Below are 13,640 nucleotides of genomic sequence, written 5' to 3'. Positions count from 1 at the left end.
ATGTATTTATGATTTATATTAGACATAGAAAAGAAGTAATTTATGCGATATCAGTAACACAATTTAAAATCAAAGTAAGTTTAGTCATAAGACCGTCGTGTTAATATCATCATGAAAATTGTTGCTACTTAAATGACTAGGTAATTATAAAAGATAATAATTTTAAAGTTATCAGATAACCATTAAAAAATCAAAGTAATTTAACTCATAAAACTCGTGTATTCACATCATTCTTAATTTATTATAATAAATTCACAGAAAACCATATTTATATTTTATTCAGCCTAATAGTTATCAGATAACACATTTTGAAATCAGTCAAATAATCATAAGACCGTCGTGTTAGTATCATCATATAAGTTATAACACTAAAGGGAAGTATAAATATTTTATTGAATAAACTTCAACTAATTTAATGAATATGATCAATGCAAATAGATGTATCTGATAATGGAGGTATTTTAAATTTAATCAGTTAAAAACAAATTTTATGTAAAATGTTATTAATTAAACAACTGCTAGCAGTTTAACAATTTAATATAAATCTTATACTAAAAAAACTTACTAGTTAATCAAATGTTAATAGCAACATACAATTTATATATTTTAATACAATTTGTATACATCATTGTACAATTAATACTAATAGTATATACACAATAAAAATTAACTATAAAAATCAATACTGACCTCTCTGGGAGTTTTGAAACCTAGACCAACGCTGCGGTAATGACGTAAAGGCTTCTTCTTCTTGGATTCTTTGCGATTCAAGAATACAGTGGGTTGTTTTTGAAAAGCTTTTTCTGTCTATGAACAAGAAATATTTAATTTAGTTTAAAGCAATACATAAAGTGAAGGTATTCCATGTGGTCTGAACGTCTGATTCACCATCAAAGAAATACAACTTCGAAACAGTATTATAGCGTTAAACCGATTTTAAATCGATCAATAATTAATGAATATTACCTGATCAGCCATGTTGAGTAGTGAACAGTGAAAATAATTTAGAAAATCTAAAAAATCTCTAACACCCGTTCACAAAACAAACGTCAAGAAAAATAAAGGAAAGTGTCCGAATCTGATCTAGCCGTACATAACCTCAAAACTACGAGCGACGAACGTCGGAACATCGCCGTTTGCTGTCGCGTTTCCTCATGGAGGAAAAAATGTTTTAATGTAATCAAATCGAGTTCGCAAAATTTGAATTTTAAATGATAACATTTTTATAGATTAATTTTTATTTATAATATACACATGAATCATAGACGTGCACACGGGTAGGGCTGATTGAGCTTTAGCCCCATCTGAGCCTTTTTTTATAAGAGGGTAGGTACTTGGTACCTAAAAAAGTAATGAGGCATTAAAGCCGTGGAAAATTGATAACAAAATAAATCAAAATCATAGATATTTACATGATTAGAGCTGATATACTGGTTGCTTATAGACATAATTTTTTTTTTGTACGACCGCGTCGGCGGAGAGGGTAGGTACTAGGTGCCAGGTGGTCAGATTGAATTTAGCTATACCTGACTCGGAAGTCTACGACCGCCTATGACATGAATATAAATAAGTGTACAATACTACAGCAACAGTGTAGTATACTATTAAGTGAATAACAATGAGTATGGATTTTTATTACATGGCTTATTATAATTTATAAAATATTAATATTATACATAATAATCAATCCAAATTTTAATATCGTATAATAATAATATATATTTATACGTATTCAAACATTGAGTAGGTACAGGTATAAAGTATAAATAGTAATAAGACATAGATCACTACTAAACATCAAGAATCTATTTATACTTATCATACAAAAAATATATTTTATTTTATTTTGACATAATACTATATTATTAAATAGAATTGCATTATTGCTGAAGAATAGGATCATTCCAAGTCCAATTAGCCAAGGTACCTACTACCTAGGTATTTGATAATACATTATTTTTTACAAATAAGTATAATGATATAGGTACTTAATACTTATAATTTCTCATGAGTGTAAATTGTAAACAGTATGTCAGTGAACTTATCATTATATGTTAATATTTTATGTCTCAGAAATAAAATCATCTATAATTAATAATTATCTACATAATATTAAAATAATTTATAATCATTGCATTTAATAATACATACTTTTTACCTATGTATAATAATCAAGCCTGAATTAAGGGGGGGCAGGAGGGGCCAAGTCCCCGTGGCCCACGTATGTTAATTTTTTATCCTCATCAATCGTTATCTTAATTAGATAAAAATGTTTAAATTTGTTTCATTGTATAATTTTATAATTTTAAAGAATTATTGTTTTTATTGACGGGGGCCCATAACCATGTATTGGCCCCTGGGCCGCTGAAGCTTTTGATCCGGGCTTGATAATAATCGTAAGAATCAAAATAAATGTGATATTCACATTATATAAATGTAATACTAAATACAGCTATATTAGAAGTATAATATGTCAGAACATTCAGAATTAAATAAACCAGTCTGCCAGGCATTATTATTATGTATTATTATTGAGCATAATATGATATAAAAAAAAGTAATAACATCATAATAAGTGCTAACGGGTAATTCTAACAAATAAAAACAGTTCTAAATTAAAATGAATAATTGTAAATATACAAGGTATCACAACCTTATAAAACTGTTGGTTTAAATTCAAAATAATTTTAAACTTATTATTTGTATTGTATGAGCATAAATTATACCATTACATTATTATTAAATTGTATACTTAATCAGTAATTATTATTATGGACTATGGTATACCTATGTGGTTATAATTTATTCCAATTATCCACCTAACAGCAAATCATATATTTTAAATTAAGAAGAAGCTTTAGAAAAAAAAGCAATTTAATCTATGATAAATTATAATTTGTATTACAGGCCGGGACCAAGTTTTTCAATGAGGACAACAGTAATAATAAAACAATTTTATTTTATTATGATTACTACAAGCTATAATATATATATATATATATATAAATTTATTATCATTTTAGTAAAAAAAAAAATGTCTTCCTTAATTAATATTTAACTGTATCTACTTATACAGAGATCATAATGATATTGTTGGTACTTGATAATTAAGTATGTAATAACACTAATAAGTAATAAAGTTATTAATGTTTAGTAATAACTATAAATTGTATAAATTAAATACCTAACTAGTTAAAGTATATAATAAATATTTTATTTCCAATAATAGCCAATAAATGCGTATTATAATGTATAATAGAAATAGGCAATAATAGGTCATATATTTTTTTTATTCAATCATGATAATTTATATTATATCACAATATTTTTATTTCTTATATTATGGATTTATACAGAATACTGTTATAAAAAATTAATGTGGTAAAAATTTATGAGGCTCTTACAAAAGTCTTATGGTTCAGAGGACATGGTCTTCTCCGCTACCCCCTTATTTCTGAATTGAATATTAACGTATCTATATAATTTTTAATTTCCTAAATATTGGTTGCTAAGCGATCAAATATTTTTCTAAATCGCAACATGTTCAAATATATATTATTTTAGGTACCTAGTTCTAAAAATTCTTTTGTGCAAGCTTTGAATGACAAGTTGACAATTTAAAAAGTTACTAAACGGAAGATATGATATTTTATGTAGATAATAAAATCGGAAATACAAAATAACATATTTTGCATAAAAAAAAAGTCTGTGGAAGATCTATAATAATATGATCTATCCATTCTGTTCCCATCATCATCCTCTTAATCATGTCGCTGTATGATATGATCATTGCTTCTCGCTCCCAAAAATAGTTAACACGACACTGCTTTTATTATAATATTGTATTATACTTAATTAGGAGGTAGGTATATATCAGTATCATATATGGATGTGTTTAATGTTTATGTACCTATGTATTATGTATGTTGTATTAACCGTATAAGGCTGAAACAATTAAAACCAAAATAAACAGGTGGTTGTTGTGAAATCATCCAGGTTTGCAATTAAATCAGTAAAAGCAACATACAACAAGTAAACAATACAGGGAATAATCTTGAAATAATGTTAACACTTAAGCCAATGGTTTCTAACATCAATAAAATACCAACTGCGATACCTATCACAGATATTTCTGTTGCCTGTTTCCGTCGTTCGTCAATGATTTAATTTTAGTGATATCATAAACGCTAACATTAGCAATCGATGACTATTATCTAGGCATTAGGCATTTAAGTAATTAACAAACAGTATACATTAATAGGTAAGGTTGTAAAATCAAATAAGTACCTATTTTGTTATTATCCATTTACTGCTATGAGTAGGAAATTACCTTAATGTTTAATATTGATAATTTGGTTTAACAAAATATTTAAATGAGGTTAAAAATTTAAAATGATACTAAAGTGCACAGGAAAATTGGTCAACTAATATAGGTAGGTAAGTACTATACTACTATAGCTGAGTTATAGCTATTTAAATAAAATATTAAAACTTTAAAACGTTCATAACTCACTTTAAAATTGTAATATTAATAAAAGCCTATGCGATAGCCTAGAAAGAATTTTTACCTTTAAGTTTTATAATAGGTAAATTTACTCAATTATTAAAGCTACACAAAACACAAGTAACAACATAAAATGGATTTTTCGGAACGAAAATTTGCCATGTTACATGTATGTAAGACGGAGACAACACATTCGAGTGCGACGGATCATACGTCACGTATGTTATTATATGTATACAACATTTATTTAAAAAAGATTTTAGAATTTCAATAATTTAAAATATATTATATGTGGGATTCTGAAGGTATAATTTTCATTAAAATCCGAGTAAAAAATTCCACATGAGCTTATTTGTGTATATTCTGTCAGAAAATTATTACATCAATATTTCATATGGAATATGATTTTATATGTTCATTATTTTTTACATAGTAGGTATATAAGTGTGTACTAAAAAAATCACGAAATGCTGTTTTAGCTGAATTTTCAAATTTGTCTGTTATACAATAATTATGTTTTAACATTTCTTCTTTGGAAATTAGATCAAGAAAAGGAAAATCAATAATATGAACCATTTTACTATATTATCATTTGCTAAATTAAATAATTGAATAATGTTACTTACATTTTAAATTTTACGAAACAAAGTTTGGTTGAAATTAAAACGATACCAATAAATTACTTTTCTACCATTTAAAAATTAACGCGCTTAAATTTTTACCCTGTAAATATGTATTATTCTTATTTTTATTCTCATGTAATCGTGTTGGAACTTGTATAGGTACATTATTTGTTAAACATATGTTACATAATATGTAACTTTTACCTGTTGGGCGTTAGGTATACTCTCACCCTAGAGTATAAATTTGCCATTTCATGCAGTATTCTTCAATTAAGTTTGACAAAATAGCTATTATTGGATTTATAGATTATTATAAATATTGGATTTTCCTATTGTTATCTTATTCGTGTAATTTAATAATAATGTTTTAAAATAAGTATATTTCCATACAATTAATAAAAATGATACAATTGGTAGATTATCGGTTCTCAGTAGCTATAACAGTCATATTTAACAATAATAAAATTAATAAAATGCATGTGTATTTGATTACAGGTATTAATAATTAAATTAACTTTTTAAACTCCAATATCATCAATACGAGGTACTACCTCATTGGTGAATTGGGCCAACCAAACAATATATAACTATATATCACTTTTTGTATGAATTTACTTAATATTGAACAATTTGAAATGTAATTAATTATGTATTTACCTATTTGTTTTGGCCAATAAATAAATCTTTATCTTATCTTAAAAATCATTTGAAACTCTAATTAATTTTTTGACATAATATTCTGTAAGTACTGATAGTCTAAGTTTTTAAAATGAGAAAGAAAATGTTATTTTTACAAAAATTTTTAGCCTCAATTATCTGTTATTTTTTAGACCGAATTAAATGTAAATTTGGGTTTACGAGACTTAAATATAATAATATTTACTTCTTTTACCTATATAATACATCAGTAGGAGGTACTCAAAATAATTTATATTTCATAGCCTATAGATTATTCTCATGTAAGTCATGTTATTTATAACCATGAAGCTGTGACATTTAAATTGTATGTTAATATTAATTATACTAAGTATAGGTACTTGACGTACTTGACTACTTTAGTACTAATGTATAAATCATTGTAATTATGCGTAAATGTATTGCAATATTGCTATTTTCATAACCCAAATTATCTAGTTTTGATCAAATTTGATTATTTTAGTTTTTGAAATTTTCTAAGTCTCAGATCAGTTTAAATTGTGTGCTCAGTGTCGTCATAGGAATGCGACTATGCCGACTAAAGTTGAGTTTAACACTCTAACAATAAATTAGGATAATATTAACTATTAAGATTTACCTAACTTAATACTTGATGCGATTAAGAAAAATTGTAATACCGACTACCGTAGCTATTTGATAAACGACTGTCAGTGTCTGGTAATTTTTTTAAAAATATGAAGAAAAAAATGGTGCATTAATTTATCAAGAGAATAACGAGAAAATCTCAATTATTTCAAAAAAATGTTACGAGTTGAAAAAGTTTGGAAATCATTGCCTACATAAATTTACAATTTTTACAAATTATTAAATCTTAAATGGTTAACATTTTTAACATTTTTCTTTATTGAAAATCAACTATTTAAAATAAATTTACAAAAATTATGATTTTTAAGTGAATCAGAAAATATATTTTTTTATCGTATTCGAGTATCTTAAGTTGTTAAGTTTCATCAATTATATTGTAGATACTAGATTTCCATTAACAACTTAGTACGACTATAATAAGTTTTAGTTTATTATGTAATAATATTCATGATTGTTAATGAAATCTAATACCTATTAATTTGTTATTATAATTTTGCGGCATTTCTGTACGAGCAACAAACTATTGATTGTTGCAAGGTCGTTTGACTTTCTAAAAAATTGTTAGGTGTTTGATTGTGATATCATATGTATTATGTATACTTATATTGTTGTTGTGTGCAAACCCCCTATTCCTGTTTCTGCTCCTATATAATGTCAGTTGTTACTATATACCTACGTTATGGTACGCCACTATAATCGGTTAATATCAATTTATCTTACCTCTTTAAGTTTGAAAGTGGTTCTGTATATCGATTTTCATATGTATAAACTTAATACTTTTGAACATTTAATATACATCTGATTAATAAATTGCATGATGTATTTTTAAATTTATGTCTTATTTACTCCCTTATTTTTTAATGCTATATTCATAGCAGTAGTTAACGGTTATATTGACTAAAATTTCAAGCTTCAAGGCAGCGCTGGGAATTAAAGAAACACGTGAAAAAAATTGTTTTCGGTCGTTGTGTGCGCAAATCCCCTTCTCCTGTTTTTATAATGTTATAATTACCTTACCTCTGTATACATATGTAATCTAACCCGGTAGCTACTACTAGCTAGGTATTATAGGTTTATAAAATATGCACTCGCATGTGATGTGCATACAATAATTTACTTACAATGATATATGTTTATGTTTATAATGATTTGCATTATATTTCCACTGATAATAATAACAATAATAATTATTAATATGTCAGCATCTAAGTTGGTTTAAAGTAATTTAATTATTTGCTACGCCATAGTTGTACCCTGTATCTAGTTAGGATTCGTTTGTTAAGCACATACCATTTTAAAATAGCAAAATATTCTAATATTAGTAATTACTAATACCTTAGAAATTGATTAAATTATACTATTTTGTAAACGAACGCGAATGTCGCGAATACATTTTGTAAACAATGTAAACAGTGTTTGTAGATAAAAATGTGTGAAATCGAAAAAAACCCCACTGATATTATTCTCCCTCTTAAATATTTTTGTTTATAGTTTTTCTTCCATGGTACTTAAATAATTCTTATCAGAAATCGTCTTTTGTGTTTTTTTTTTTTTTTCATTAATCATTATTCACTTTACGGGTGCCTTGTAGAATATTTAATTAACCATTACTCAGTACTCAGTAGATGGATTATAATTTATTAATTGTGTCTATATCCCGTTTAGCAGAACACTTTCCAACCGTACAAGTCCGTCAATGCCGTTTTATCTAGATGTAATAAGTTTGCAGTGACGTCGAGTTTAGCTGAGCAGAGTTGTTTTATTTGGGATTTGGATCATCATTCATCACAATACAAAAACAACACTGCACTTGTGTGTTATCATGTATGTAGTTCGCGTTTAAGTGACGACGTCTTGTAGTGTCTAGTAGACTTAGAGCTACGACGATTGCGCTACGCAAGATGGGCAGCTGCTTCAGTTGTCAAAGGGGCTCGTCCGGCAAGAAGGATATGACGGGTTCACCGTCAAATGCTGGCAATAGTAAAGACAACATTTTGCCAGCCGTACCCAGTGTACCCACACAAAACATGCCACCCCATGAAATTCGTGAGGTCAGGAATGGACCAATGCCACCAGTCCCTGACCAGGAGCCTTCCAATGCCACAAATGCATCAGCAAAAATATTCGTAGCTCTTTATGATTACGATGCACGCACCGATGAAGACCTCAGTTTTAGGAAAGGAGAACATTTAGAAATTCTAAATGATACGCAAGGAGATTGGTGGCTAGCTAGAAGCAAAGCTACTAAACAAGAAGGTTACATTCCTTCTAATTATGTTGCCAAATTGAAGTCTATAGAGGCTGAGCCATGGTATTTTGGCAAGATTAAAAGAATTGAAGCTGAAAAAAAATTGCTTTTACCAGAAAATGATCATGGAGCATTTTTAATTAGGGATTCTGAAAGTAGAAGAAATGATTACTCTTTGTCTGGTGAGTACATTTTTTATTATGAAAATATCGCAATATTATATTATACCTGTATATTATCGCTGTAATTGTATGGTGTTACATCAACAAATCGGTCTATTTACTAAATAACATACATTACATTTACAATATACTTGATAATTCAATGGACAAAAATCTAAAAACATGTTTGACTTAAATATAATTTCATAAAGTATTTTTTGATTCATAAACAGGTAAAAAATGCAAAAAAGTCCTAAAAAAGCACTTAAAACTAAAATATGCAAAAAAGGCAAAATTTTAATTTGAGCTCTTTATTTTATGAAACACATTTTTAGCTTACTCTGCTAAAAGCATCTCATAAGAAATGTGCAAATGCTATAAAATCCCAACCTTGGTAATCACAGTGGACATTAGCTATTTTTATAAAACTAGGTTCTCATAACTAATGTTAATTCAAAGATATGTAGGTAATATATTTTTTATAAAAAATGAAAATATATGTACATAATGATACATAGTTTGTTTTTAATATTTATCTATAGGAATTTAATATATTTTAGTCAAATAAGTATTTTATTTCTTGATTGAATGATACATTTGTGTTTATCATATTGTTTGTTGATATATTTCTTATATGTACATTCCTATTATACATAATGCGTAAAAATCATGATTATTTAACAATGTTATTGGTTAATATTACATTGTGTTTATTTTTTATATCATGGTAGGTAAATATATTTATTTTTCTGATTATATATTTTCCTAGTATAATCATAAAGAAGAAACTCATAAGGTCTAAAATGCTGAAAATATTCTAATGTATGTTATGTTTATCATTACATTAATTTCATGTTAACATACATTTAAATATCATAGTATAAATGTTAACAGTACATAATATTACTATTATTACCTAGGTTTGGTAAAAAAAAAAAAAATTCAAATTTGTTTAAAATACCTACTATAGTCTATTTTATGGTGCACGAGAAGATAGTCTGGACTTCCTGTGGTATACCACTGAAATAAGTTAATGACAATGTCCAACCCCTTAGATTTTGAAGATGGTTCTATATAAAATATAAACTTAAACATTTAATATGAATATAATTACTTAATTAATTGAATTACTTGTATACTTTTATATTTACTTATTTGTTATGTTATATTCATATTTATTATATACATTTACTATAGTTCGCGATGGTGATACTGTTAAACATTACCGAATCAGACAATTAGATGAAGGTGGATTTTTCATTGCTCGGCGTACAACCTTTAGAACTCTACAAGAACTAGTAGAGTACTATAGTAAAGATGCCGACGGTTTATGTGTCAATTTACGTAAGCCTTGTGTACAGGTGAGATTTCATTTTTAAATTTAAAAATTATCTATAAAATATGGTTTTTTTTTTTTAGATAAAATATTTATTTAGACCACATTATTAATTTTGATGTGTTAAAATCTCTTATTTTATTTTTTATTTGTTAGTTTAATGATTAAATTTCATAACAAAACATTTTACATTTAATATTTTTTATATTTACTGTCCAAGTATTTAATTTATTTTTAAAATGAATTGCTTATTATAGAATTAAAATAAGCATATAATATTAATTATAATTCTATTAGTAATATAATTTTTTTTTTTTAATATTTTTTTAATTACTACCTATTTAATTTGATTTAATTTTGTTACTATCAAAAATTAAACTATAACGAATAATGACAATAGTGTCAACCACAATTAATTTCCATCCCATATTATCTATTATGTGGGTTAATAAATAATACATAAATTATGTAATAATAATTATTAACTTAAGTCAGTATTTAAAACTATACCATAGTAATAGAATAGCAACAATACATTTTAAGTATTAAAATCTACACTAATTTAATTGGGACTGAAAATTGTGTAGTTAATTAAATAATGATTCAAAATATACAATGAGCATGATTTCAAATGTCATGTTTATACTCATAATCGTTATAATTATTTGTATATAAGTATAATATGATAAAGGATAATTTTGTTTAATACTTAAAATATATTTTTTTATAAAATTAATAAAAAAAAACATATTTTTATTTAAAATAAGAATTGTTAGTTAATTAATAAATTTGTACTAACATTTTGTTGGTAGTGTGAATAATAAATACTCTATATTTAAATATTAAAATAATATACATAGTTAAAAATGGCTCATGTTGCATACAATTTTTATTTTTTGAATTGCACTAAAATAACTATTTATTCATTATGTAATAAATCATAACAATTTGTTTAAATTTACAGTTTTGTCAAATTTTGATTAATGTTTTAAAAAGAAATCTGCATTTGTATTTTTGATAGTTTTTAATGGCGGTAAGAACAACTTATGAGAAACTATATACAATAAGTTCAAATCTTAGATATTAAAATTAGAAACGTTATGAATTTCATGTACATTATAATAATCATTTTTTAAATACACTTTATTTTTTATAAATTATAACTGGTAAACGTTTATGATTGTTAAAATTCTAACTTTATAAAATTTATTTACTATATAAATCTAGAACTTATACATACAAAAATTATGACAGCATGTTTTCATATTTTATTGTTGTAAGAATAACTTATGGGACCTTTTTTATTTTATTTTTTTATCATTTATTTGTTGAACAGTGAGTAGGATTTGATTTAAAAATATGAATTAAACAATTTTTAGTTACTATAATAATTTAAAGAATTATTTACAAAAAGTTAAGTGATTTGTAGATTTGTTTAAACTTAATATTATGTTTGTTCTTTTGATAGGTCGAAAAACCAGTAACAGGGGGTTTGTCTCATAGCACAAGAGATCAGTGGGAAATTGACAGATCTTCGTTGAAGTTTGTTAGAAAATTAGGACATGGTCAGTTTGGTGAAGTTTGGGAAGGCTTGTGGAATAATACGACACCAGTTGCTATAAAAACACTGAAGACTGGTAAATTACAATTATTCATAATTCAATAAGTAATTTAGTACAATTATTCTGTTTTTTAAATTAGGTACAATGGATCCCAAAGATTTCTTAGCTGAAGCACAAATTATGAAAAAACTCAGACATACCAAATTAATTCAATTATATGCTGTTTGCACTATGGAAGAGCCAATCTATATTATCACTGAACTTATGAAAAATGGAAGTTTATTAGACTTTTTACAAGGTATTCTACTACATATTTTATATATCTTTTTTTATTTGTATATTTGATATATTACCTAATGACGTTTAAACTTGTATATAGGTAAAGGACGTGGCTTAAAACTCCAACAGTTAATTGATATGGCAGCTCAAATAGCTTCTGGTATGGCATACCTTGAATCTCAGAATTATATTCATCGTGATCTTGCTGCTAGAAATGTTCTTGTTGGAGAGAGTAACATTGTGAAAATTGCAGATTTTGGTCTTGCTCGACTTATAAAGGTTAAGGTTTTAAAAATTAGTTATTATTGTATAAAATGTCAATATTTGTTGTTTTTTTTTAGGAGGATGAATATGAAGCTAGAGTTGGTGCTAGATTCCCAATCAAATGGACTGCACCAGAAGCTGCTAATTATAGCAAATTTTCTATAAAATCTGATGTATGGTCATTTGGAATTTTACTTACTGAGTTAGTTACCTATGGCCGAATACCTTATCCTGGTAAATATTAATATATATGTAGTTTTTGAAAAAAATATTTTTCTATAAAATATTATGTCGTGTTTTTTTATTGAAATTACTAATTAATTTTAGGTATGACCAATGCTGAGGTATTGCATCAAGTTGAGCATGGTTACCGAATGCCAATGCCACCTAATTGTCCAACGGCGTTGTATGATATTATGTTAGAATGTTGGCACAAAGATGCAATGAAGAGACCAACATTTGAAACACTTCAATGGAAATTGGAAGATTTTTTCACAATGGAGGGGTCTGAGTATAAAGAAGCATCGGGTTACTGAGATCACGCCCGCCTCTCGGAGTGGCCTATGCAACAGGCCATCGCTCTACGCGGTGCTAATCCTCAAGCAGCCGCCATATATATGCAACACGCATCTGCGGTTTATCACGCACATAGACATCAACTACATCATTTGCACAATATTTATCATTAACACTGCTAGGTACATCTTTGACCATCATTACTTTTGGTAAGTCATAAATGTTTATAACTTATTGTCAGTTTCTTTCTTTCTTTTTTTTTTTTTTGATGTTCTTATGAATGAATTGTTTTTAAACTATTTAGTTGTAGATAATCTTTTAATTTTTTAGATACTGTTATTTTATTAAACATTAGATTTTAAACTACTTAGGTTAAATTATTTTTATATCTGCCAACATGCTTTATCCAATTTGTATTTTATTTTTATTTTTATTTTTATTGATGTTAATAAGTTCTATTTTTTATAACACAGTAAGTAATATTATCTCTGTATGTATAACCATAAACATAGCTCAAAGAAACCTTGTACAAGAAAATTTAATTTAGAGATGTTGTTCCTGTATCAGTTAATTGCACCCTTCATTGTGTAATATTTTAAAACTGTGATTGTTGTATGGTTCTTATGAAAGTCAGAGAACTAGTGTATTATATCTAAGGACAATACAATTTTTTTATAATCTTGGTATATTATATATTATACTTTATTGTAGCAGGTGTAATTTTTACCTGCATATAGAATAATATATTGTAAGTTAGTACAATTTGTTAATTTATTGTTCAACTCATATATTATACACTAGTTCATTGTTTAATAATGTCAAAAGTAATATTCATTTTTGTGATC

The 13,640-nt window shown here is 26.2% G+C and overlaps 2 protein-coding genes across 2 annotated transcripts in view; one reads left to right on the top strand and one right to left on the bottom strand.

Moving 5' to 3' along the window:
• The window catches only part of LOC112603403 (40S ribosomal protein S11), a 4,007-nt gene extending 2,918 nt beyond the window's left edge, over window positions 1-1,089 (bottom strand). Inside the window, exons 1-2 of the mRNA XM_025351941.1 lie at window positions 967-1,089; window positions 691-807 (exon numbers count right to left, since the gene is read on the bottom strand). Coding sequence (XP_025207726.1) covers window positions 691-807; window positions 967-978 — 129 coding nt within the window. The 5' untranslated portion in view covers window positions 979-1,089. The remainder of the gene's footprint in view (window positions 1-690; window positions 808-966) is intronic.
• Window positions 1,090-7,984: 6,895 nt separating this feature from the next.
• On the top strand, window positions 7,985-13,076 carry LOC112603401 (tyrosine-protein kinase Src42A). The gene is made up of 7 exons (XM_025351939.1): window positions 7,985-8,859; window positions 10,036-10,199; window positions 11,643-11,811; window positions 11,876-12,034; window positions 12,116-12,294; window positions 12,357-12,513; window positions 12,607-13,076. The coding sequence occupies exons 1-7, from the start codon at window positions 8,331-8,333 to the stop codon at window positions 12,813-12,815; spliced, it is 1,566 nt and encodes a 521-aa protein (XP_025207724.1). The 5' UTR covers window positions 7,985-8,330; the 3' UTR covers window positions 12,816-13,076.
• Window positions 13,077-13,640: the final 564 nt, after the last annotated feature.

This window comes from Melanaphis sacchari, unplaced genomic scaffold (assembly GCF_002803265.2).
Source record: "Melanaphis sacchari strain LSU unplaced genomic scaffold, SCAv2.0 Contig107_pilon_pilon, whole genome shotgun sequence".
Classification (NCBI taxonomy): Eukaryota; Metazoa; Arthropoda; class Insecta; order Hemiptera; family Aphididae; genus Melanaphis; species Melanaphis sacchari.
This window is presented reverse-complemented; position numbering and strand designations above follow the sequence as displayed.

Coding starts and splice junctions, on each gene's coding strand:
- LOC112603401 (XM_025351939.1), top strand. CDS start 8,331: ATGGGCAGCTGCTTCAGTTGTCAAAGGGGCTCGTCCGGCAAGAAGGAT. Junction 11,812..11,875: donor TATAAAAACACTGAAGACTG/GTAAATTACAAT, acceptor TTTTTAAATTAG/GTACAATGGATCCCAAAGAT. Junction 12,295..12,356: donor GTCTTGCTCGACTTATAAAG/GTTAAGGTTTTA, acceptor GTTTTTTTTTAG/GAGGATGAATATGAAGCTAG.